At 53.4% G+C, this 24082-nt stretch overlaps 7 protein-coding genes across 7 annotated transcripts; 4 read left to right on the top strand and 3 right to left on the bottom strand.

The window, feature by feature from the left end:
• Positions 1 to 591: 591 nt before the first annotated feature.
• Positions 592 to 1739, top strand: PODANS_7_10290 (uncharacterized protein; the record flags this gene model as incomplete). The annotated part of the gene is made up of 3 exons (XM_001908361.1): positions 592 to 633; positions 695 to 1527; positions 1631 to 1739. The coding sequence occupies 3 exons, from the start codon at positions 592 to 594 to the stop codon at positions 1737 to 1739; spliced, it is 984 nt and encodes a 327-aa protein (XP_001908396.1).
• A 179-nt stretch (positions 1740 to 1918) lies between these two features.
• Positions 1919 to 3708, bottom strand: PODANS_7_10280 (uncharacterized protein; the record flags this gene model as incomplete). The annotated part of the gene is made up of 2 exons (XM_001908360.1): positions 1919 to 2981; positions 3041 to 3708. The coding sequence occupies 2 exons, from the start codon at positions 3706 to 3708 to the stop codon at positions 1919 to 1921; spliced, it is 1731 nt and encodes a 576-aa protein (XP_001908395.1).
• Positions 3709 to 5047: 1339 nt separating this feature from the next.
• On the top strand, positions 5048 to 6953 carry PODANS_7_10270 (uncharacterized protein; the record flags this gene model as incomplete). The annotated part of the gene is made up of 4 exons (XM_001908359.1): positions 5048 to 5092; positions 5294 to 6034; positions 6093 to 6754; positions 6818 to 6953. The coding sequence occupies 4 exons, from the start codon at positions 5048 to 5050 to the stop codon at positions 6951 to 6953; spliced, it is 1584 nt and encodes a 527-aa protein (XP_001908394.1).
• A 1735-nt stretch (positions 6954 to 8688) lies between these two features.
• PODANS_7_10260 (uncharacterized protein) lies at positions 8689 to 11301 on the bottom strand (the record flags this gene model as incomplete). The annotated part of the gene is made up of 1 exon (XM_001908358.1): positions 8689 to 11301. The coding sequence occupies one exon, from the start codon at positions 11299 to 11301 to the stop codon at positions 8689 to 8691; it is 2613 nt and encodes an 870-aa protein (XP_001908393.1).
• Positions 11302 to 13796: 2495 nt separating this feature from the next.
• On the top strand, positions 13797 to 16744 carry PODANS_7_10250 (uncharacterized protein; the record flags this gene model as incomplete). The annotated part of the gene is made up of 3 exons (XM_001908357.1): positions 13797 to 14714; positions 14787 to 15766; positions 15844 to 16744. 3 exons carry the CDS (start codon positions 13797 to 13799, stop codon positions 16742 to 16744), a joined length of 2799 nt encoding a protein of 932 aa, XP_001908392.1.
• Positions 16745 to 17353: 609 nt separating this feature from the next.
• On the bottom strand, positions 17354 to 19795 carry PODANS_7_10240 (uncharacterized protein; the record flags this gene model as incomplete). Its single annotated transcript, XM_001908356.1, has 1 exon — positions 17354 to 19795. The coding sequence occupies one exon, from the start codon at positions 19793 to 19795 to the stop codon at positions 17354 to 17356; it is 2442 nt and encodes an 813-aa protein (XP_001908391.1).
• A 1514-nt stretch (positions 19796 to 21309) lies between these two features.
• On the top strand, positions 21310 to 23330 carry PODANS_7_10230 (uncharacterized protein; the record flags this gene model as incomplete). The annotated part of the gene is made up of 3 exons (XM_001908355.1): positions 21310 to 21531; positions 21594 to 22966; positions 23012 to 23330. The coding sequence occupies 3 exons, from the start codon at positions 21310 to 21312 to the stop codon at positions 23328 to 23330; spliced, it is 1914 nt and encodes a 637-aa protein (XP_001908390.1).
• Positions 23331 to 24082: the final 752 nt, after the last annotated feature.

Below are 24082 nucleotides of genomic sequence, written 5' to 3'. Positions count from 1 at the left end.
TGTGCGGGTTGCTGGGGCTTCTTCTTGCTGGAAGGCATTTTGGGTGGCTTGTTGGGGGTGAAGCTTGAGGGTGTGAAGGAGATGTGGTTGAAAGAAAAAGGTTTGGGAAGATGAAGTATGCTATGTAAGGCAAGTTGACTGATGTGAGTAGCGAGCGAGGGGTGCTTGCTGCAAGCCAAGACGGGATATGGGAGAGCTCCTGCTGTGTAAGTCAACGTCTATCACCCCACATTCCCACCTTGAGTGCCCGCGCTGTTATCGTTGTCGAACAGGGGGCATGTTAGTCTTATCATTGACTACCACTGTCTGTATATGACCGTCAATTCCTCCGATAGGAAGGTCTGGAGTATGGCACATGACAATGCTGGCTGTGAGATATGATAGCTCCTTGCGAGAGCTCTGAGACATATATTATGGGCGGCAGTACCCCTCCCGGACAGCAGCACGGAGAGCTCCGGGTTGATGTTTCAACGGCTTTGTAGCACAAAGGGAACTCTGCAGCAGCATACTTGAAGCTTCACCCCGCTCTTGAACCTGTATGCTTGTTATGTCTTTAGTTCTTCAGTCATTTCCCTGAAGTGAAGCTTCAAGATGGGCTCAACAGCAGTGGAACAAGACGGCCTCGTCATTCCTGTAGCTACCCCCCTCCCCCTCACTCTCATCCCCTCCCATATCTACTAACACTCGCCCTCAGATCATCAACTTTTCCGATTTCCTCTCTGGCTCCCCCGAATCCAAAGCTGCTACCGCCAAAGCAATCCTCACTGCCTTTCAGACTTCAGGCTTTCTCTACCTCTCCCACACCCCCATCCCCCCCGACCTCTTGACCTCTGTCTTTGCCAACTCTGCCAGCTTTTTTGATCACGGAGAAGACTTCAAGAGGAAGTACCTGTGGACCACACCCGACGCCAATAGGGGGTACTCGGCCCCCGGCAGAGAAAAAGTGACACAGCTGACGAAGCCGGACGAGGTGGAGAGTTTAAGGGAGAAGGTGCCCGATCTGAAGGAGAGTTTTGAGATTGGGAGGGAGGATGAACCTGGTCATCCTAACCGCTGGCCCGAGTTGGCAGGGTTCAGGGAAGTGATGACTGAGTTTCACAGACGGTGTCATGAGCTGAATGTGGAGGTTATGAGGGCTATTGCTGTGGGTATGGGGTTGGGGGAGGGGTTTTTTGATGGGTTTGTGGACAGGGGGGATAATACGTTACGGTTGTTGCATTATCCGGCTGTGGGAAAGGAAAGGTTTGAGCAGGGGGCGATTCGGGCGGGGGAGCATAGTGATTATGGGAGTATCACGCTTTTGTTTCAGGATGGGAGGGGGGGTTTGCAGGTTAGGGCGCCGGGGGGGAGGTTTGTGGATGCGAGGCCTGTTGAGGGGACGGTGGTGGTGAATGCGGGGGATTTGCTGGCTAGGTGGGCGAATGATGGGGTGAAGAGTACGATTCATCGGGTTGTTGAGCCTCCGCCTCCGAAGGAGGAGGGGGAGAGTGAAGAGGTGAAGGAGTATCCGGCCAGGTATAGTGTTGCGTGAGTACTTGCTGAGAGAGAGAGAGAGAGAGAGAAAGAGTGGAAGGATGTGATGTGTGCTGATGAAGGAAAACAGGTACTTTTGCAACCCGAATTTCGACAGCTTCATCGAGGCTATTCCTGGGACTTATGGGGCCGAGAAGGGGGAGAAGAAGTATGAGGGGATATATAGCGGGGAGTATTTGGTGCAGAGGTTGAGTGCTACTTATTGATGTTGAGGTCTTGTGGTTCGGTTCAACTGGATGAGATTGTCATAGGCTGATTGTCGAACATAGCAGACCGTGGAGTGTGTCGTTCAGTCAAGTGTTGTGCAAAGAGCAATTATGGATTATGATGAATGAATCGGGTATCTTCGTTGTCCCACTCAACATGGCTACATCACCATAAGCACTCAAGTAGCCCTCAGCTTCTCCATCCCCCTCTTCCTCTTCCCACCAACCTCCTTCCCCTCCTCCAACTCCAGCAACGCCTCCCTCTTCTTCTCGCTCACCAACTTCAACGCCTCCCTCACCACCCTCGTCTCCAAGTTCACGCCCTCCTCCTCCCACGCCTCCATCTTCCTCCCCACCCTGTCCTCAATCGCCAGCACCAAATCAACATCCCTCTGCCCAACAAACGTGACCGCATCGCCCTTCCTCCCCGCTCTGGCAGTGCGACCGACGCGATGAATGTAATCATCTGGATCTCTCGGGATATCATAGTTGATCACCATCTTCACTTCAGGAATATCCAAACCTCTGGCCGCCACATCCGTCGCCACCAATATCCTTGCGGCCGACGCTCTGAATCTGCCCAGGTTGTCTATCCGCTGCCGCTGGGGCAGTTTAGAGTGTAGACTCGTTATTCTATGGTCCAACAACCGAAGTAAATGATGGAGGAAATCAGCTGTTGACGTCCTGTTGCAAAAGATAATAATGCTCTTGTGGACGTTTTGCTCCGTCAGCAAAAACATGTGCAAGTAGTGCTCCCTGTGTGTAACAGGAACCTGTAAATGCATCTGCTTAAGCGTTGGTGGAATCGCCAACTTCTCCGTGTCAACTTCACACACAAACACCGGCTCTCTCCCAGGTTTTCTGGGCATATTCTTGAGAGCCATGACTTCCTGGGTGATGGTAGCGGTGAACAAGAGTGTCTGCCGTTTCTCGGCCGGTGGCAAGGCGGAGAGACACTCTTCCACGTCCGGGAGCATGGAACCAGGACCGTTGTCGGCAAGCAACCTGTCTGCTTCGTCTAGCACGACGAATCTCACGCGACCCAAGCCGCAGACGGTGTCGTAGCCGGAAGTGCGGATGTGGTCGGCTAGACGGCCGGGGGTGGCGATGACGATGTGTGGCCTTTGGGCGAGGGCGATGGCCTGGGCCCGCATGTCTGCGCCTCCGGTGACGAGGATTGCTTTGAGGGAGTGAGGGGAGGAGATGGCCTTGACTTGTTCGAAGATTTGGAGGGCGAGTTCACTGTGAGCCGAAATTAGTATATGAGATGAAATCGTGCGAGGGTGAGAGGACAATCTTGCCGAGTAGGAGTGAGAATGACGCCAAAGATGGCCGATGGATTCTCGGCCCATTGTTGAAGGATGGGGACTGAAAAGGCGACTGTTTTGCCGGAACCTGTCCTACTGCCACCGATGCAGTCTCTTCCTTTGAGAAGCATGGGGATACTTTCTCTTTGAATGGCGGTGGGCCGTTTGATAGCCATGTTGGCGAGGGACTGAACCAGCCATGGGCGGACTCCTAGGGACTCGAAGGTGGTGTTGGAGTCGGTAGAGACCGTGACCCCGGTGGTGGGCTCCGGGAGGGTCGCCTTTACGGCCTCGGCCTTTTTGTCGGCCTGGGATTTTTGAGGCTTGATGCGTGACGCTACGCTGTAGGCAGACTGGATAACTTTTGGGACATCATCTTCATCATCATCGCTGTCGTCGTCGTCGACGATTTGAACATCTTTTGGTTCTGTTCGGCGGCGTTTTCTGGGGCTGTCGCTATCCAGTGAATCCGAGTCCGAGTCTGAGTGGTTGGAGTCGTCTGAATCAGAGCCAGAACCTGGTCCTGAGTTTACATCATCTGAATGGATATCCTCATCCACCGGCACCGGCTTGACCTTTCCGGTCTTTTTTGAGGCAGCTGATGGCATGACGTCTGTGTGGTGTGATGAGATATAGTCCTCGATGAGATGTGTTGCTGCCATCAAAAATTTTGGTTGGAGGTTTGACGTCTAAAATGTGGGGCGGCTTTTGCGACCCACAGGAACGACAAGATGCATCAACCCCACTGTGTGGGCGGGCGCTTATTGGGACTAGGGCTGGGCGCTTGGGAAAAGCCGTTGCGTTTTTGATATTCGACGCCATCACATCAAGTTCTCACGGAGTGAACCAACAGACAGCCGCGATGTGTCCGAGGCGTCCATTCAACAGTAGGTAATTTCTGGCGATCCATGCACCCTTCGTCGCTTGTTGAACTGCTCACGTCAGTGGTGTGTACGAAGTGTACGGGGACGGCTCCCACGGCTCCTCCGCGCTCTTCCTTGCCTCAGGGCGGCATGTGCTGGTAATTAGCTTTGCTAAGATGTAATCCCATCTTGACCGAAAAGCCATTCATCATCAGCCACCAGTCATGACAGCCTTCCTTTCTTCTCAGGATAAAGTCCTAAAATGGCCATATCGGTCGAGGCGGCCCCGTGTAATTTCCGCTTTTCAGGTACCTTAGCCACGAGATCATGGAAAATGGAAATGGACAATGCTGTCAAAATGTTCGCTAGTTCAAACTTTGAAACTTGGACGTTTAAGAAAGTCTTTGTCTGGTGATGGCACCAGACGGTGCCCCGCCTTTCACCCCCAACGGCCACCCCTGGACACCCGGGTCCTCGCATTGGCCAGCGGCCGGCCAAGCAAACCTCAGAGGCCCCCTGGTCCTAGAACCACAGGCGCCCGGCTTGCCTCGAACGTGCAGATGTCTTTCTTGTCTTGTTCGTCTGGTCTCAGCAGCACAGGGGCAAATATCTATCTAGGACTATTCTATCTCTGACCACCACCTCAACTCCTCCATCACCCTCAAATCCCTCTTCCTCCCTCTTCCCGAATCTGCGGTCACCCAGGACTCCCTACTCCGTAGTCAAGGACAACTCATCGAGGACAGGACAGGACAGATCTGGCCCGATTCCAAACCGGCCATATCCCTAGCGAGCACCACACCACCCCACCACCTGAAAGCCGTGCCTTGCCTGCCTGCCTTATCCGTGCGTTCCATCGCTGTCGGCTCGCTGCTGTTCGTCGCACGAGCTCTTTCCACCGCACCGCACTGCACCGCATCGCATTTGGCCATTTGCCCTCAGATATCTCGAAAGGGGACCTTTCTCAGCCCTACATCCTCGAGATAATCAACAGTTGCATTCGCACGACTCGATCGTTCGCCCATCGCCGAGTCTAGCAGCCCTGTTTACTCGACTAGCTACCGCCCCGTTCCCCGCTAACCCCCCTCCTCTGCTGTGAGGTGACCCGACAGCGCAGGAGTTTCCAACAGCGCCCAGAATGGTCGCTTCAGACAATCAGAGCAGCGAGGCCGCTGCGCCTCGGGTATGGACCTTTTTCTTTCCAATCAATAAAAATTTCTCATCTCTTTCTCTCTCCCTCTCCCCGTCAGTGCCTGTCTGTGCCGGGGCTTTTCTCAAACAATCAGGCGACTGGTGGACCCATCCCACCGGAACCTTGGAACAATCAGTCCTCTCCAGTATCATTGTAGATATCCTCAACTAACCATTGCCAACCATGTCAAAGCCTCAGCCACCAAACCTTACCCTGGAGTTCCCATCACCACAGCCCTCGCCCGGCTCCTCCGTCCCAAAGATGAACAGCGTTCCCCTCCTCCGTCCCGCCCTCCCAGGAGGCAACCGCTCCGGCGGACGTGCTCCCCGTCTCGGCCTCGCCATCCCTCCATCCCCCAACGCAAAACCACTCAGCAACCCCGGCCCGGCCCCAGGTAGACCAGCACTCCCGACTCTTCATCTTGCTACCCCCATGGGAAGCAGCAGCGTGGTCCCGCAAGAACAACCACAACACATCAAGCCCGCCCTCAGTCTCCAATCCGCCAGCGGCGGCAGCGAATCGAGCGCCGCCCACTCCAGATCCGGCTCTTTCGGCCCCTTTGACGGCCGTGCGAGCAACCCAACCAGTGCGGGGTCGCAGTTCAGCGCTTTGTCGTTTGCTGAGCAGTATGGCATTGGACCGACTAGACACGCCGGGACAGGGGACCCGGTATCAGCCGTGGGATCGCTCTACTCAAACGCCAGCGAGAGCGTCGGCATGGAAAGAGAAAACAGCCTACACGGGCTGGAGAGCTTCGACAAGCTGAGCCTAGACAAGGCGAGGAGCGCGGATGTGGAGGATCTGGACGATGAAGGCTGGAGGATCGTGAGCATGGAGAAGAGGATTGTCGAGCTGGGGAGTTTGGGAGAGGGTGCAGGTGGTGCGGTGACGAGGTGTAAGCTCAAGGGGGGGAACACGGTTTTCGCTCTCAAGGTGCGCGCCTTTTTGACCCCTTTATCCATCACCATGTCTAAACTAACGTACCCAAAAGGTCATCACAACCAACCCCGACCCCGACGTCAAACGCCAAATCGTCCGCGAGCTCGGCTTCAACAAGGACTGCATGTCGGAGCACATCTGCAGGTACTACGGCGCCTTTGTCGACCCCTCGACCGCCACCATCTCCATCGCGATGGAATTCTGCGAGGGCGGCTCGCTCGACTCCATCTACAAGGAAGTCAAGCGCCTCGGCGGCCGCACAGGAGAAAAAGTCCTCGGGAAGATTTCCGAGGGCGTCCTCCAGGGCCTGACCTACCTCCACAGCAAAAAGATCATTCACCGTGACATCAAACCGAGCAACATCCTCCTCTGCCGCAACGGGGAGGTTAAGCTTTGCGACTTTGGTGTGTCGGGTGAGTTTGGCACCAAGGGAGATGCCAACACTTTTATCGGAACGAGTTACTACATGGCTCCGGAACGGATCACGGGGCAGTCATACACCATCACGAGCGACGTCTGGTCGACGGGCGTGACGCTGCTGGAGGTTGCGCAGCATAGGTTTCCGTTTCCTGCGGACGGGACCGAGATGCAGCCTAGGGCGGGGTTGATTGATTTGTTGACGTATATTGTGAGGCAGCCGATTCCCAAGCTGAAGGACGAGCCCGAGGCGAGTATTTTTTGGAGTGATAGTTTTAAGTATTTTATTGAGTGCTGGTAAGTGATCGCCGACAAAGGGAAATGGTTGGGAAGATTGCTGACTTTTTTTGGGGGGAATAGTCTGGAGAAGGATCCGCTTAGGAGGGCAACGCCGTGGAGGATGCTGGAGCACCCTTGGATGGTGGAGATGAAGACCAAGAGGGTGAATATGAGCAAGTATTTGACGCAGGTTTGGGGGTGGGATGATAAGAAGTGAGGGGAAGAGTGTGAAGATGTGGGAGAGTTGAGGATAGAAGCCTCTCCGAAATGGAAGGGGTGATTGAAACGACATTTTGACTAGGAAGAAGAGAAGAAGATACTGGCTTGTTATGGCTAGGAGTCACGGTCGGGGTTTAGGGGTGGTGATCTGGTACGATATTTCCAACTTTATCTTGGTTAGATATACGGACGGCAATATGGGAATTGGGGTTGGGGTTGGGGTTGGGGGGGGCAGGTTGGCGCTGGCAGGAAGGGATGGATGATGATGTTGGGCCAACACGCACGAACTACATTCTACAACAACGTAACACACACACACACACACACACACACACTTACTTATTTTACGCCTTCTTGTCTCTATCCTTAATGATGAATGCCTTGAGATTTTAGGTCGAGTATTTTACAAAAAGATTTTACCGAGATGAAATATATACACGGGCTGGGCCTATTTACAATACATTTTTCTTTGATGCTGTGACAATTGGGGATGTGGATGGCTTCACAAATTACAAGGCGGTTTCAAGATTGGATTTAGGTGTCGTTATCACTTCAGTGAGGACCATGCTTCAACTGCTTGTAACATACATGATCACATCACCAAAACAAAACAGAAGAATATAGCAGTAGACTTCTCCTCATTACCCCCAGCCATCACACACTAGCTAACAAAGTCCATCATCTACTACCCTTCCCTCTTTTCCCGAGAGGGAAATAGAAAACCGAAAACCGAAAACCTAGTGTTGTCCTTGTGTTGTGATGTCTCGGAATGCTCGCCATAATCCCACCAATCTTCTCTCCCTACAAATCCCAGCTCCCATTTTCTTCCCTTCCTCACAGGGGATATCTTCCTTTTCTCCTCTTCTCAAAATCGCAAAAGTGGGTATCTCTTATAATCAATCAAATCTTGACGACCAAAAGAAGAAAAGAAATGAGAGAGAAAGAGAATGAAGAAAACAACCATCCCAAACTTTTGCCCTTGTCCCATCCATCCGTCTATAAATCCCAAACACCATTTCTATGTATGCCGAACCGGAACTCCACGCAAAGCAAACCCACCCCGAAGGAAAGAAAAAAAAAGACAATGACGACCAATGAAGAGGAAAAGAACCCCCAATGCCTCAAAACTCGGTAACGTCCCCAACTCGATGAGAACCTCCCGTCGTGCCAAAGACTTTGTTTCGGTAATGTCCCCAACTTAATGGGAGCTTCCCGCTAATAGTGTGCCCCCCCAACTCAGTGAGGGCGGCTTTCTGACATGTCCCCAACTGAATGGGAGCTTCCGACGCGAGAATGAACAAAAAAGTCCTTGGCTTTGAACATGGCTTGCAATGTCTCGAGGTCGCTAACTTAATGGCAACGCTTGCTGAAATGCTTGCAAGAAAATCGAGTCGATGTGCTTGGTACGGCAGTAGTCGTGCAGCGAATAGTGTACAGGTCGAAGACAGTTGATGTAGTTATGCTTGAGTCGAAGAAAGTGAATAGTTATGCTTGTAGGATCGAGCCATGAAAAGCGGCCGCGTATCCGTGAATGTGTATACGGCAAAATGAACCATCGTGGCAATCAGGAGCCCATGTGCTCCACTAGATGTTGCTGAGACGCGATGACATCGCCTCAAATGCGATCAGAAAACAGAGGGACAAAAAATTTCAGTACAATCTCGTCCTGTTGTGGATAGCTTCGGTTGATCAGGCAAAGCCACCTGTAGGGTTGGTGTTGAAAAGTGGGCACACTACTCGACGGTAGTACCCATGAGCTCACGGAGCACAACAGTGGCATAGTTGCTAGTCTTGAGCTGAAATTTGAGAATGACAGCAATCTTGCGCGCCCTGGGGTCGAGAGTGTCGACGTCGACAATGTTCTTGGGAGGCAACAACGGGTTGTTGGACGCCGTGTGGAATTTGGGCAAGGGGACACCATTGATCAACTCTTCGACACTGGAATCCGACTTGCAGTCGTCCTCAACCTTGACGAGCGCCTGGGAGGTAGAGGGCGCGGCGTCGTCTTCCTGCTCAGTCTTGACGAGAGCAGTCGGGCCGCCGAGAAGACCAGCCAATTCCTTCTTCCCGTACCATTCGTCGGATTCTGACTTGGCAACCGAGTCGCTCTCTTCTTTCTTCACAATGGTCGTAGGAGGCGAAGTTTGGCCAACAAAAGGGTCGTCCCCGCCAGCGGCGTAGAACGTGTCAGAAAGACCTCGGGTGCCAGAGGTATTGGGACCCTTCGGGACGACAAGACCGCCATCCCCAGACAAAATACCAGGCTTCTGCTGGAGAGGAGCGGCAGGCTCAGCGATGGGAGAGTACGAGTCAAGAAGGGAAACACCCTTGCCGACGGGGGGCGACTTCAAGAGGAAAGCAGGGCCCCTGGCAGGTGTAGGGGCGCAAGGGGTGTCGACCATTTCGACATCCTCTTGGGGGACGACAGCCGGAGCCTCCGTGTTCCCAGGGAACAGCGCGGCTTTCATGCGAGCCTGAAGCTCGGGATCAGAAGAACGCCTGGTCAAAGCGTCGGCCTGAGGAGTCTCGGGCGGTGACTCAATCTCTTGCTGATGACGGGCAACCTTGACGCGCTTAGCGGAGCCGTTGACACCAGTTTCGACCCAAGTCTCCTTGATGATTGTCTTGACTTCAGAAGCAGGCCCTTCGCTAGCCTTGCGCCGGCGCTGAAACTCAGCCAAAGCATCATCAAATGCCGCAGGATTGGCGGCAAAGGCATTCCAAGAGTTGGCAGCCTGGCTGGCTGGCTTGGGCTGGGCCAGAGACTTCTTCTGCTGGGCCTTCTTGTGAGTAGCAAAATCCAAGTCAGTGGGGTACATTTGCTCAGTGTCATCGACATAAGCCCGAATGGCGTATTGGGGCTCAGTAATGAAGCGACCCATGAGGGCGCGGTAGCTGCCGCTGAGAGAGAACTCCCGATTCTTGCGACGCATGTCGTAGGGATTCAGACCGCCATTTTCCTCCTTGCCCATGAACTCGACGTAGAACTCGCCAATCTCATTCTGGGGATAGACGACATCATAGCCGGGAGTGGGGAGAACGACATCGAAGATGGTATACTTCTCAGCGGCCAGGTCCTCGGCAGTAACCACGTGAGCTTGGGGGAAGACATGAGCGACCTCATTGTCGTCGTAAGTGTCGAACTCATCATCCTCGCTGGGACGAGTGGTGGCATCCTCAACATCCTCGTTCAAGACAATGTCGCCTTCAATGACACGAGCGCCATACTTGGACCAACGACGGGATGCAGCGTGGTTCCAGACGTAGGACTGGAAGGCGTGAATGTACATCATTCGCATACTACGCGTGATGCTCAGAATTGCACCCGTAAAGTCCTTTGGGTTCTTGCCAAGGTGGCGGATGAGAGCGATTTCAGAGCTGAATCTCTTGGGTAGGCCCTCCACAGCCTTGCTCGCATTCTTGGAAGTCTTCCAGATGGTGATGGCGCGGGCACGATCGTAGTCATCGCGGTTGGCAGTGCTGGCGTTGTTGCCATTGCCGTGGCTGTGATCAAAATCACGCTTGGTCCCGTGAGATGAGCCAACGTTATTGAAGGCCTCCTGAATGTAGTGATCATCGACATGAAGAATGGCGTCGATGACGCCCTCGAAATCGCCTTGCAGGATCTTCATGCCAAGAAGGTGGGTCCCGATGGTGTGGGTGCCAAAGCGCTGAAGACCAAAGTAGTTGATGTATCCGTTATGCTTAAGATAGGCAAGGCCGCACTCGACCGTCTGTTGAATCATCTTCATGCGCTGAGCAACAGAGCATTCACTGCCACCGAGAGGGGAGCAGTTCTTGAGAGTGATGATGAACTCATTGCCACCGTGTTGACCAAGAGAGAGCGGCTGCTCCTTGTGCACAAAATCACCAACCTTGACGTTGGGGATACGGGTGTTCAACCAAGTGAGGTTCGAGGCCCTCTGGTAGCGGACACTGATCCGCTGAACAGTCGCGGCACGGCGATCTTTGGTGCCGGCAAAGCCAAAGTTTGTGGCCTTGATCTTCAAGAGACGGGCGATGGTGTTGATTGCGTCCATCGTATCCTTGTTCTCCTTGTACATGGTGAAGTGGAGATATTCACCACCCAGCTTGGCGAAGCTGACGTTGCGATCTTGACCTCTAGTATTGTCGCGACGGGAACCAAATGTCTGGCTAGGAGTGCGGTTGTTACTGCTGCCACGGGTGACAGCCCACTTGGAGGGGGTCGCAGTGATGACGCCTTCAGAGTTGGCAACAGTCTCCACACGGCTGTTGAAGATGCGACGAATCTCCTGATGGACTTCGGCACGTTGAGAGCGATCGTCAATCGGGTCGAAGACGACAGTGCGGTTTTCGGCGCTCATGAGCACTTTGCGTTGCACATTGTTGTCGACCTCGATGAGCTTCTTGGCTGTCGACTCGCCGATCAACTTGATGAGCTTCTCCTGGTCCTCCTTGGAAATCTCTTGGACCACAATAGGGGCTTTGTTTTCCTGCTTGCGGGGCCCAGTCGAAGCGAGAACAAGAGCAGTCGATTTGTTCTGGAAAATGGGGTTAGCACAGTCTGTTGGTCGAATCACATCAAGACAACCATCTCACCTGAAACTGACTCTCAGTCGGGGAGTGAGCCGGCTTGTCTTCAATGAAGTCGTAAAGGTGGATGACAGAACCATCTATGTTGATCTCATACACAAGGAAATCGGTATATCTGCATTTTCCAGTCAGAAAAATCACAAAAGACAGCGATCAAGGACAGAAAGACTTACCGCTTGCGGATATCGCCAGTCCAGGCAAAGTTCAGGGCGGCAGAACGATGGGTGATGCCCAGATTCTTCTCAGTCTCCAAACGCACCGCGGGCAGGTGTGTGTTGGGACGCTGAGCCATTGTTGATTTGATTCTTGGCTTTGATCAACAAGGACTCTTGTGATGCTGCGTGATTTGCGGTTGTGATTGTTACAGTGTTGGCAGAACGAAGCGATTATTGCTGCGCGACTCGATGTAGCTATAGCTCAACTAGCAGGTTAACTCAAGGCCAGGATGATGGAGTCGCTGTGTCGGTAGTGTCGATGGATGTGAGGGAAGAGAGGAAGGCGTGGGAAGAGAGAATGAGGCGCGAAAGACAGAGTGAAGATGAATGTTTTGATCTGAGAGGTGCAGTGTAGGTGGGGCAGTGAAAATGGGACCGAGTAGTGGCAGTCCAGGCGACTCGATTGGGGTGAGAGGAAAGGTGGTGGTTGAAGGAAGGGAAGGTGGAATTGTGAGAGAAAGGAAGATGTCTACGTACCTTGTGAATGCAATGAAGCAATGGGCAGCTCGCCGGCGATGGCTCGGCGGGTGCGGAAACGGGTCACTTCTTGTACTGCAGCTATGTCGGCAAAGTTGCAGGTCGGTCTGTGCCTGTTATTTTTCTTTGGTTGTACAGATGGAGGAGAGTCTGCGAACCGTAGGGACGTCAAAAAAAAGATAAGCCAAGCCGATTAGTGGGGGAGTTTCCTGGCAGAATAGTGGGGCTGGCATCCGCAGGTCGGGCGGTGAGCCCTGCCAAGCTCGGGCCAGGGCAAGTGAAGTGCAGGGGTGAAGAGCATTCAAGCCCCCCTATTGGCTGGCTGTCAACAGATCTGGTTCCCCCACAGATGGGGTTCAACGGCGTGTCCATATCAGTGGATCTCCTGGTCAAGGGGTGCATTGCCAGGGACATTCAGGAACAGCCTCCAGTTGCCAGCTCGTCATGGAGAAAAGGATTGCGATGCATTATTACTATATAGATGGCAGTCATGTTCAAATCTCAAGCCTCGTATCACATGGTCTGTCAACATGATTTTGGAAACCTTCATACTCACCAAGGCAGTCTGGGCTTGAGACAGCCATCAATTCCTTAGATGGCGCAATCTGCATCTCATCGTGACACAGCAGACGACTGTCAGAGCATGGCTGTTCGGCTCCAACATTGGGTGAAATGGGGCACCTCGTGAACAAAAGTAGTGGGACTTCTACACAATTTCTTTTCAGAACAGGATTGCAACCTGAAATTCAAGGGCTTTTGACCTTCATGTCTATTTTTGTCATAGCCAACTTTCAAGGCCTTGAGAACATGTCAAAATTGGGGTTTAATTATGTTGTCAACACTTGCTGGCTTATTGCTCCTCAGTGCCGACTTCGATGTCTGCAACCTGGGTGGCCGAGGTCAAGCTTTCTCTGCTTGGAGACTGAGCAGTTCCTGTGGCGACCCGAAAGCCTGATGGCTAAATACATCACAGTATTCATAGGCTACACATGAAGCAGATGCCGTCGGATTCTGCTCGCTTGAAGGACCCAATATTCATGCGACAATGGGCCGTCTATCGCTGACCAGGACTTTGCCAAACACAAAATGAACATCGACTTAATAAAAGGATCTATTGAGGGCACAGATGTCGGTGATATTTTCGTCTCTTTCCAGCCAGGATGTCACCAGCATGAATGACTGGCAGTCGATTTTCACCAGTAGAGTGGTATCGATGCGTGTCGCTGCCCAGCAGTCAGGGTTCTTGGTGGCAACTGTAACTTGGGATCGTCTTCCTCCCCACCTAGGAACAAACAGCCGGATCTACGATCTCGCTCTACGATCGGCACGAGGCCGGAGTCCCACCAGGATGCGACATTTCAAAATACTTGACAAGATGCATTGACAACAGAAGGCCGGCGGGCTGCTGTTGGAACGGGAGACCTTGGACCGTGGTGTTTCATCCTCTCAGCTGTAAGAGAGTGCTTGCGAAGGATAGCATATGCTGTGCCGGACATACCATGGAGTTGGCTGTTGGCGGAAGGGACAGAGAGAAATATAAACTGTAGATCCCCCAGGAGACAACTCCAAGACACATGTTGCATCTTGTCTTGTTCTTGAAGCCCGGCGCTGTTCGACTCCCCTGGATTTTTTTCTTTTTGTGTTCGATACCCAGGCGCTACATACCCCTGAGCAGGCTCGGCGTGGTGCATCCGATCTTGGGACCAACCTTATTTTCTTATCGTTATCAGGGGCTCTGCCGGGCCAAAATGGCGGGATTTGACAGTTGTGCCGCTGGCGGACAGCCGGCACCAGGCCTGCCCGGCAACAGCGTGGGGTTGGGGTTGGAGCTGGAGCGATTCCCTGATCTCGATTGTTTACAGCAACACTCGGGCAGCCACAGCGCCACCACCACCACCACCACAACCATTGTCAACCGCCCCTCCGCGCTCTCGGTGTCCTCGGTAGCCTCCTCCAACGGCTCATCCGAATACTCCACGGATACCACCTTTGACATCTGCGACAACAACGCCGACGACGACGAATACAGACGGGCATCCATCGCCAGCACCGCTTCATCATCGTGCACTAGCCACACTACCCACTGCACTGACGACGTCCCCACCGCCAAATCTCCATCATCCCCACCTGGTGGTCTCGGTGCTCACACGGGCAGTCCCCAACCCCAACGGCCACCACTCACCCGCAGCCGCCGCGACGCCAAACAGCTGCATGCCGCTCGACTGCAGCGTTCAGGCTCAACCAGCCTAGCCCTCGCCAGCAAGAGGGAAAACTCGTTGAAAGGCCGCTTCAAGCGGGCCTCGAACACCCCCGCCGCCGACGCTCTCGCCGCCACCGAACCTCCCCACGAGCAGGGCCTGACCAGGATGGCCTTCGCCGAGCAGCAGCGCTGGATCACGGTCCAGCAAAAGACCTTTACCAAATGGCTAAACACAAAGTTGGAAGTCCGGAACCTTGAGGTCAAGGATCTGGTGCAAGACCTGAGTGATGGCGTATGTGTTTTTTATTATTATTCTCTGGCAAAAGCCGTCGGAAGTATATATGCTGACCGGTTTTTCCAACAGGTAATGCTCATCCACCTCCTCGAGTGTCTCTCGGGCGAATCACTCGGCCGATATGCCGCCAAACCAAAGCTGCGTGTGCAGCGCTTCGAGAACGCCAACCTCGCCCTCAACTTTATCAAATCCCGAGGGATTCAAATGACGAATATAGGCGCCGAAGATGTCGTGGACGGAAACAGAAAGATTATCCTGGGGCTGATATGGACGCTTATTTTGCGTTTCACCATCAGTGACATTAACGAGGAGGGTATGACGGCCAAAGAAGGTCTACTTCTGTGGTGTCAACGTAAAACAGCCTGTTACGACGAGGTCGACGTACGGGATTTTAGTGCGAGCTGGAATGATGGCCTGGCATTCTGTGCCTTGCTTGATATCCACCGTCCCGACCTGATTGACTATGACGCTCTCGACAAGTCGGATCACCGGGGCAACATGCAGCTGGCGTTTGATATCGCTCATAAGGAGATTGGCATCCCCAAGCTGCTTGATGTGGAGGATGTGTGCGATGTGGCCAAGCCTGACGAGCGCTCGCTCATGACGTATATTGCCTACTGGTTCCACGCCTTTTCTCAGATGGAAAAGGTTGAGAACGCGGGTCGGCGCGTGGAGAAGTTTGTGAACAACATGCAGGGTGCCTGGGAGATGCAGAGCGCTTATGAGAGGAGAATGGCTGCTCTTCTCAAGGCCATCCGTGCCCAGATTGAGAGCTGGCAGACTGCAAAGTTTGAGGGGACTTATGCTGACGCCAAGGCGCAGGCGAGTGAGTTTGCGTCTTACAAGAGGGGTGTCAAGAGGGAGTGGGTGGCGGAGAAGAGCGAGTTGGCGACGCTGTTGGGGAACATCAAGACCAAGTTGGGGACGTATCGGTTGCGGCCGTATGATCCACCGGCGCATTTGAGTCTAGATACGCTTGATAGGGAATGGTCGAATCTGACCAAGTCTGAGATGGCGCGCGGTCAATTGATCAATGAGACCATTAGAGAGTGAGATCTTGCCCTCATCCTTTTTTTTTCTTTCTTTTTCTTTTTCTTTTTTTGGATTCCAAAACTGACAAAGACAGCATCAAAAACGCCCTCCGCAAGTCCTTTGCCGACAAGGCCAACGATTTTGCGCTCGCCCTCAACACGATGCAACTAGCCATATCAGGGCTGGAAGGCGATGTAGAAGACCAGCTGCACCATGTCAGAAAGCTGTCGGATAACTTACCACCTCTAGACGCGTACCTGGTGACCATCGCGGCAGTAGACGCCAAGTGCCAGGAGGCGAACATTGAAGAAAACGACTTTACGACTTACACGTACGACGAGCTGGTGTACGAGCTCTCGCTCGTCAAATCGTCGGTTTCGAAAAAATTGGCCTTCTTGGACAACCAAGTCGTGGCACGGAGCATGACGAACCTCACGCCTATCCAGCTCGAGGAATTCGAGTCTGTCTTTAGGCACTTTGACCGAGACGACAGCAATTCCCTGTCGGAAATTGAGTTTTCGGCCGCGTTGGCGTCGCTGGGCTTGGTTTTTTCCGAGGATGAGATGCACGAGTACTTTTTGGCGACGTCGAACGGGCGGGACAGGGTGACGTTTGAGCAGTTTATTCGGTTCATGGTTGATGTGACGGAGGATCAGAACACGGCGGAGCAGGTGTTTCAGAGCTTTAGGGAGGTGGCGGACGGGAAGCCGTATGTGACGGAGATGGATCTGCGGCATAGCTTGGTGCCGGACGAGGTGATTGAGAAGCTGGTGGAGATTATTCCTGAGCACAAGGGGCCGGATGTGAAGGAGGACAGGGGGAAGAGGCAGTTTGATTATATTGCTTTTATGGAGAGGTTGATTGCTGATGAGGGGGGCAGGCCGGCTAGTAGTGGAAGTGGGAGGAGTAATGTAAGTGGGATTTTGGGGGAAAGGACGAATGGGAGGACGAGTCCGGCGAAGAGTGTGGCTAGTGGGAAGAATGGGGTTTATTGATGGAGGAAGGGGGCGGTTGAGCAAAAGAAGCGGGTTAGTGTTACTGGTGCACCACCATGCCCCTGGATTTTTGGTTTGCCTTGTTGGTGGGTTTCTTTATTTTATACGGGTTTTTCGATTTAATCTTTGTTGGCTGGTGGCATTTAGGTAGGTGGCATCTGTTATCAGGTTGGTGTGGCTGGGTGGATAGTTGCTGCTACTGGGTGGTGTATCGTGAATGATGGATAGGTGAATGAATGAATGGTTGGCTGGGATGGAAGGAAGCATTGGGTGGAAAGGTGGATGGATGGATGGATGGATGGATGGATGGATGGAGGTCAAATTTGGTTTTTTTACACCTCACACAAGCAAAGCAAAAAGGATAGGAAAGGGGAGGGGAAGGAAGAAGTAGGGTAGGATTAGAGAAATAAAGAGTACTCTTATACAGTTTTGCTGATTTCAATTTTTATGTGCTTCAAACTGCTGATAATGATGATTTCATTTCTCTTGACACTTTCTACCTGTCATATCCTAGATTTGTTTATCCATTCCGAATGCAAGATGCCAGTCACCACATACATCCAACCTTTTACCCTCATCTATTCCAACACACTTAGGTACCCAACATCATCACTCCTTGAACCCCCCCATCTCCTTGATCGCCCCAGCCAACCTCTTGTAGTCCTTCAGCAGCTCAAACACATCCCCCACTTTCATTTCGGCGGCATTCTGCATGTTCACAAACTTCTGTATCGGCCCCTCGATTTTCTTTGGCGGGAGTGACCCTGCCAGATCGGGAAATGCCTTTTTCGCACAGTCGTCAGCACCGCTTGCCCTTGTTATATCACCAGTTGTGGTTGGACTTGGACTCACAGTAGCCAAATCACCCCCTTCTGTCCCCACAGCCCCGGTCGTGACTCCCAACCCACGGGTTGAGAGAGTAGAAACAGCATCCTTCGTCGGCGTGGGTGGCGCAGGTGATGACGGTGTGGGCGTTGAACGGCCAAAGTTGCGAAAGCCGCCGATGCCGGCCGAGATCCGACCCAAGGGGTTGAACGAGTTGCCTAATTGTCTCATGGAGTCTAACGGGCTGGTCACAACTGGACTACCGCCCCCTCCTGTGGCTACTGCTATTGTTGTTGTTGTTGATGCGGGGGGGCGTAAATTGGGTTCGTCTAGGGCGCGTCGTGAGCCCCCGCTGCGGGTACTATCCGCGGAAGGTTCGCGAGATATTTTGCGGCCTGTGCCTGAGATGAAAGACAATAATGGGGGGCGGTCTTCTGACACCGGACCCGGGCCAGGGGAGGGGGAGTCAGCCCTGTCGAGGGGTGGCGGTGGTGTCTCGATCAGTTTCCTTGCGTCGTCGAGGGTTTTGGGCACGAGGACTTGGCCGTCGGGTTGGGAGAGAGGTTCGCGGAGCTTGCCGAGGAGGAATTTATAGCTGTCGCCGAGGGAGTTTCCTATTGTTTTCAAGGACTGGTCGGCGGTGTTGACTGTTGAGAGGACAGCGTCGGAGGCGGCGTTGAAGGCTTGGGCGGGGGTGTTTACTAGGTCTGAGAGGCGGCGGTTGCGGAGCTGTTGCGAGACTGTGGAGCGGAAGCCCGCTGCGGCTGCTGAGGAGGGGGAGGGGGAGGGGGGCCTGATCAAATTGGCGGAGAGGGAGGCTGCTGCTGTGTTAGGGTTTGGACTGGAGGCGGCTGCCGCCGCGATGGCGGTGGCGGCGGTCGGGGGAGAGGGTGAGGTGGGTGAGAAGGCTGGGGGAAAGGTGTTTTCTTTAGGGGGTGAGCCGGGGGCTTTCATGGGCCCGCCGGGGGTTTCGTCGGCGCGGAGGGTGGATAGATCCACGGTTTCGAGGAAGCTGATTGTCGCTTCGAGAGTTGTTAGGCAGTAGGAGGCCTCGCCGGTTAGCTTTTGTTCCCAGCGGAAGCGCTGGATGAAGTTGATGTCACTGATGGCGTTGAGGTTCTGTGGTGGGAGGGTGATGAGAGTGTAGATGAGCATGGGCATGAGCTCATCGGCCGAGGACGAGGGGTGGAAATGTGCCAGGGTATCAATGATGCTCTTGAAGGCGGCCTTTAGGTGGTTGATCTTCCGAAGGGGATACCGCGCCTGGCTCATCAACGTGAGCTCTTTCCTTGCGCCCTCTAACCACTCCTTGACCTCGGCCGTCTTCTTGGCGATCGCTTCTGGATCATTTTCCGGTGTGCCGAGCTCGACACCGAGATCCACGGGCCCAATATCAACCACGGCGAGGGCAGCAGTTTTTGACCGGAGTTTGGCATCCTGTGCTTCGTCTTGAGTGGTACGATGGCGGTAGATTTTGCTGTAGACTCCTTCACATAACCTCCTCTCCACGGCTTCCTCCAAGAGTCCCTTCTTCTGCTCCAGCGCTCTCCGCGCCTTTTTCCTTTCCGCCAGCTCTTCTGGTGTCAACATCTCTGACTCCCTTCTGACAACTCCTGGCTTCGTCTTCTCCTTGGTACCCAGCGAAGCAGCCTTGGCCCGGAGCAAGCTGGCAGCAGATGCTCTGGTCGACAGGGCTGGCGTCGGAGACACATCTCGCCTCTGCAGAGTAGCCAGGCTGTCGATATGGGTCCTGATATGGGCTGAGGCAGTAGCATAAAAGTCCTGGAACATTTGCGACAGCCTGTCAATATTTGGCGGAGTGGAATGGACCTTGGCCGACAATGAGTCAATGAAGCCGTCGGTCAAGCTGACCAGCTCGATGGGCAGATCGTCCAGGTCAACTGAGGCCCTCGGTGGTTCAGAATCGGCATTCTCCTCACTAATCCGGCTCTCAAAGGTGTCTGGCCTTTCCGTCTCGCTGTCCAGCCTCACATGCGTGCCAGACGCAGTACGGACCATGGACTTCGCACCAGGCGTTGGTCCCGTCATGATGGTACTGGCTCTCTTTGGACGAGACGTTGGTTCCGGGGAGGGTGAGCGCTCGACACGAAAGGAACGAAGAGGTCTCGAGGAGCCAGAGCGCTCTGTGGCACTTGGTGGGTTGGACGACATGATGCTGCTGTCGGTGCTGCTGTTGCTGGGGTTTGGGCTCAGGCTGGACAACATGTCAGTGCTGTGTTCAAGTCTCTATCCGCAGGATCCGTGACCACAATGCGCTTCCTTCAAAGCAGGGGGGTTTCTGGAGAACAATAGCAGAAGAAAAGTCTACAAAAAGATAAACGAGCGGGAGATCGCCGCATCCCTTGTGGCTGCACTGGGCATAACCTAATGACAGAAAAAAACACGGGGTGGTCAACATTGGCCGTTTACCTCACCTGGCTGGCTGATGCTGTCGCAGTGGCTTATGGTAGTAATTTTAGGGGAGCCTTGAAACCACAGGCCCAGCCGTACAGACCACCCACAGACCGAACCACCTCAAGAGCCAACCCGTTGGAGAAACAGAATGAATGAACACTGAAGCTGGCGGTGCAAAGTGAGGAAGGGATTGAGAGAGGGGAGGGGAATTCGGGACGACGCGAGTCGCTAGAACAGACAAGAGACACTTCGTCGCGGGAGAAACGGAGCTCTTGTTCGAGCTGTCACAGTTGAGGTGCCGGTGCTGGGCGAGGTACGTACTCGTGGTGGGTCCGATAAGAGGTTTGTTATCGGACGCCGCCAGCCTTCAAGGTGCGCACGAGACTGGCCTCGCCTTGTGGAGGACCCGAATTCTCGAATGACTGGGAAAGAAAGGAAACGGCTGCAAGGTGAGACTCGTGGCCGATGACGATTGTAGCGACAGACGTAAGGTATGCATGTTTATGGCACATGGAATACGATCTTGGAGCATCACCGCTTCAACCAGTCATGGCCTTGGGATTACACTATACAATGGATATTCTTCGAGAGCTACTGAGTGCTGAGAATATACTGAAGAGAAGTAGTTCAGCTAAATCTAGTTGGAAGATCTAAAAAGACGAAAAAAAGGTCTTTGTCACCGCCTTCAGTCGTCAGCAGGCACCAACCAACTCAACGGGTGAGTTGTTGATGCATGTCATGGGACAACGAGGCCCAGCAGATCCGGGGTTAGATGAGGCTGTTATCGCTCCACTCGAAGCGGAGTACCTTTTGCTGTCCAATAGCGGGGAAGATACTTGGCCTGCCAGTTGTTGTTATCAATGCCATGCATCTGCTCGCAGCAGCGTGACACATGCCCTGGAGGTATCTTTGGGAACAAGGTTCATAAGATGATGTTGAGAAGGGAGGCAAGATAGATATATTCAGCGATTAAATGACTTAGGAGACTTCAATATTATGAACTACGCATAGATGAAGATGAGAATATCGAGTAACCAAAAGTTGAGCCTCTTTGATGCGCCATAGGCAGGTACCGCAAAGGTTCAGCGGCGCTGATTGGCGGTGGCGTATCCTTTTCCGATCGGCGCGCCCATGCACCCAACCTTGCGTCGTCATATGGATGCCAGCAACACGCGGGGATCTAGTCTCTCTCTCTCTTTCACCGTTCATTCAACCAGCGATTTCACTCATGATTCACCCGTAGCCAACAGTCGACGGACAGCATCTACCATCACCCGTCATCACCTTGCCCTCAACCCTCCCATCGCCACAATAACACGCCGGCCATGATGTGGTGGAGGAGGAAGGAGGCAGGCGCCCAGTGCACATCGAATGGACGGGTCACCGCCCAGCTATTGTTGTCCTTCCTCGCCCTCTCCGGGACTACCATCGCGACAGCGCCCAGAAACCACCAGGGAAATGCGCAACAGGTGCTACCTATACCAATAGACATCTCTCCGATTCCAGGTCTATCACCAGAAGCCCCGCAGCCTGCCGAACACACCTTTGTAAGTCTTGTTATCTTATCGCTGTGTATGACGAGTGGGCTAACCCATCAATCTGCCACCAGACCCTGCGCCACGTCTTCCACCATGGTACTCACAAGCACCCCGGCCTTCACCGAAAACAGGATGTCGATGCGACAAAAGCGAACGTCTTTTTGGCCGCCGAAGATGGATACGGCCGCGAGCGCATTGGCCCGCTCCGAGCGCAGAGTGACGTGGTGACGATACAGCGGTTGGTCGACCGCAGACCCGCCGTGGTAGACCCCCTCGTGGCTCAATCAAGACAACAGGGTTTTGTTTCGGTTCTTGCCCCATCGGCGTGGACCATGGACGAGGTTCCAGGGCCCAATATTACCGATAAGCAGACAGTCCTGACGATGGCATACATGGCAGCCGACGCCTACGTGGAGCACGAGGGAGAGGCCGATTGGGAAGAGGTTGGAAGGCCGTTTAACAGAAGTGCTGACTTTGGTTGGCAGGGCGATGGATTGCGTGGACATATCTTTGCGGACCAGACAAACTCGACGGTAGTGATTGGCTTGAAGGGCACCTCGCTCGCCGTCTTTGACGGTGATGGCACGACGACCAACGATAAAGAAAACGATAACCTCTTTTTCAGTTGCTGCTGCGCTCAGCAAGGACCCTGGACATGGCGGCAGGTTTGCTCTTGCGCGACGTCGACCTATACTTGCAACACGACGTGCGTTACTCAGGCGTTGCGGGAGGAGAACCGCTACTACCAGGCGGGCCGTGAGCTCTATGCCAATGTTACGGAGCTCTATCCCAATGCCAACATCTGGTTGACTGGCCACTCTCTCGGAGGTGCTGTCAGCTCTTTCCTCGGCCTTACGTATGGCGTTCCGACCGTGACCTTCCAGGCCGTTCCGGAAGCCTTGCCAGCCAGCAGACTGGGCTTGCCCGTGCCTCCTGGTGCTGACCCGGAAGCACCGCAAGCTAGGCGGTACACGGGTGCCTTTCACTTTGGACACACCGCCGACCCAATCTACATTGGTACCTGCAACGGAGCCACCGCTTCTTGCTCGTACGGCGGTTATGCTCTAGAAACAGCCTGTCACACAGGCATGGAGTGTGTGTACGATACGGTGGCTGACAAGGGGTGGCGCGTCGGAATTGGTACGCACAAGATTCGATCCGTCATTCACGATGTCATCCTCAAGTATGACGAAGCGGCCAAGTGCAAGTTTACGCCAGAGTGCAGAGACTGTGGCAATTGGAAGATGTACGAGAGCAACGGCACAGAGACTACGACGACGTCGACATCGGCCACGTCCACCGAAAAGACAAGGACCCGAACTGAGACTTGCAAGACGCCAGGATGGTGGGGCTGCCTGGATGAGACTACCACCACCACCACCACGGGCACAATCACTACTACCACTGTTACCACAACGGCAACGACGACCACGTGCCTGACTCCGTAAGTTTATGAATATGGACTCAAATAGAAACACTGTGCTAACAGATCTAGGGGATGGTTTGGTTGCAAGGATAAGACAACCTTGACAACGACAATCACTTCAACAACTCCCACGCCCACTCCCACTCCCACCACCTCATGCGCCACCCCAGGCCGATTCTGGGGATGCTATGATGATATCACAACAATAGGCACAAGCTCCACGACAACTACCGAGCAGTCCACTATTACCCCTCCACCAACCATGCCCAGCACGACGCCTGCTCCAACAGTAACAGAAACAGCCGGCTGTCGTTCTAGGGCATGGTATGGAATGTGCAAAGAGTACGAGGGCGAGCCATCCGTCAAGAACGACGAGACGTAACAACAGGCTTCTTTCCATGTTTTTTTTTTCCTTTCTGTAATATCGGTTTGATTTGAAAGGCGTAGGGTAGGATAGGGGGTTTAGGCGTTGATGAGTGTTCCAGATTCAGAAACTTGTTTTTTTCCTTCTTTTTTTGCATAATGACATATACATGGAGTTTTTTTTTATTTTAATTTTTTTTTTTTAGTTTTTTTTTTTGTTTTTTTTTGTTTTTTTTGGTAGTAGTTGGAATTACAACATGTACGGAAATCCGGCATTGGTTCTCACGAGGAGGCGGGATGATAGCGAGGTGGGAGAGTGTTGAGGTATGAATAAGGGGGGGGGGGTTTGGGTGGTCGTCATTTAGTTGGGTAGATTGCATAGATGACATGGTGTGCGTACATAGCCCTTGCATTATTTATAGCTGTAATGAGTTTGATATGACGAGTTTGTGTGCATTTCTAGACGATTGGAATCTGGGAATCTGGTACTGATCGTTTATCCATCGGTATATGCATGATCCTGGGGGACATCAGTGGAGATTATGGAGAGCCCCACGATTTGCCCCGCCTGGTGATGGGCGGGCAGGGCGAGCTGCAGTTGGATGGAGAGCGATGTCAGCAAGCTCAGCCCTGCACTTTGAGGTTGATTTTGACGGTGCCCAGTTTTCTCGGCGTGGATTCGTATTTGTGTATGTATATACTCGGGACCCGGGAGAGGGTTCTAGTGTCTTTTTTATCTCGGGTTTCTTGCGGATTTAAAGCTGTAGCTTT

This window comes from Podospora anserina, chromosome 7 (genome assembly GCF_000226545.1).
Source record: "Podospora anserina S mat+ genomic DNA chromosome 7, supercontig 1".
Lineage (NCBI taxonomy): Eukaryota > Fungi > Ascomycota > Sordariomycetes > Sordariales > Podosporaceae > Podospora > Podospora anserina.
This window is presented reverse-complemented; position numbering and strand designations above follow the sequence as displayed.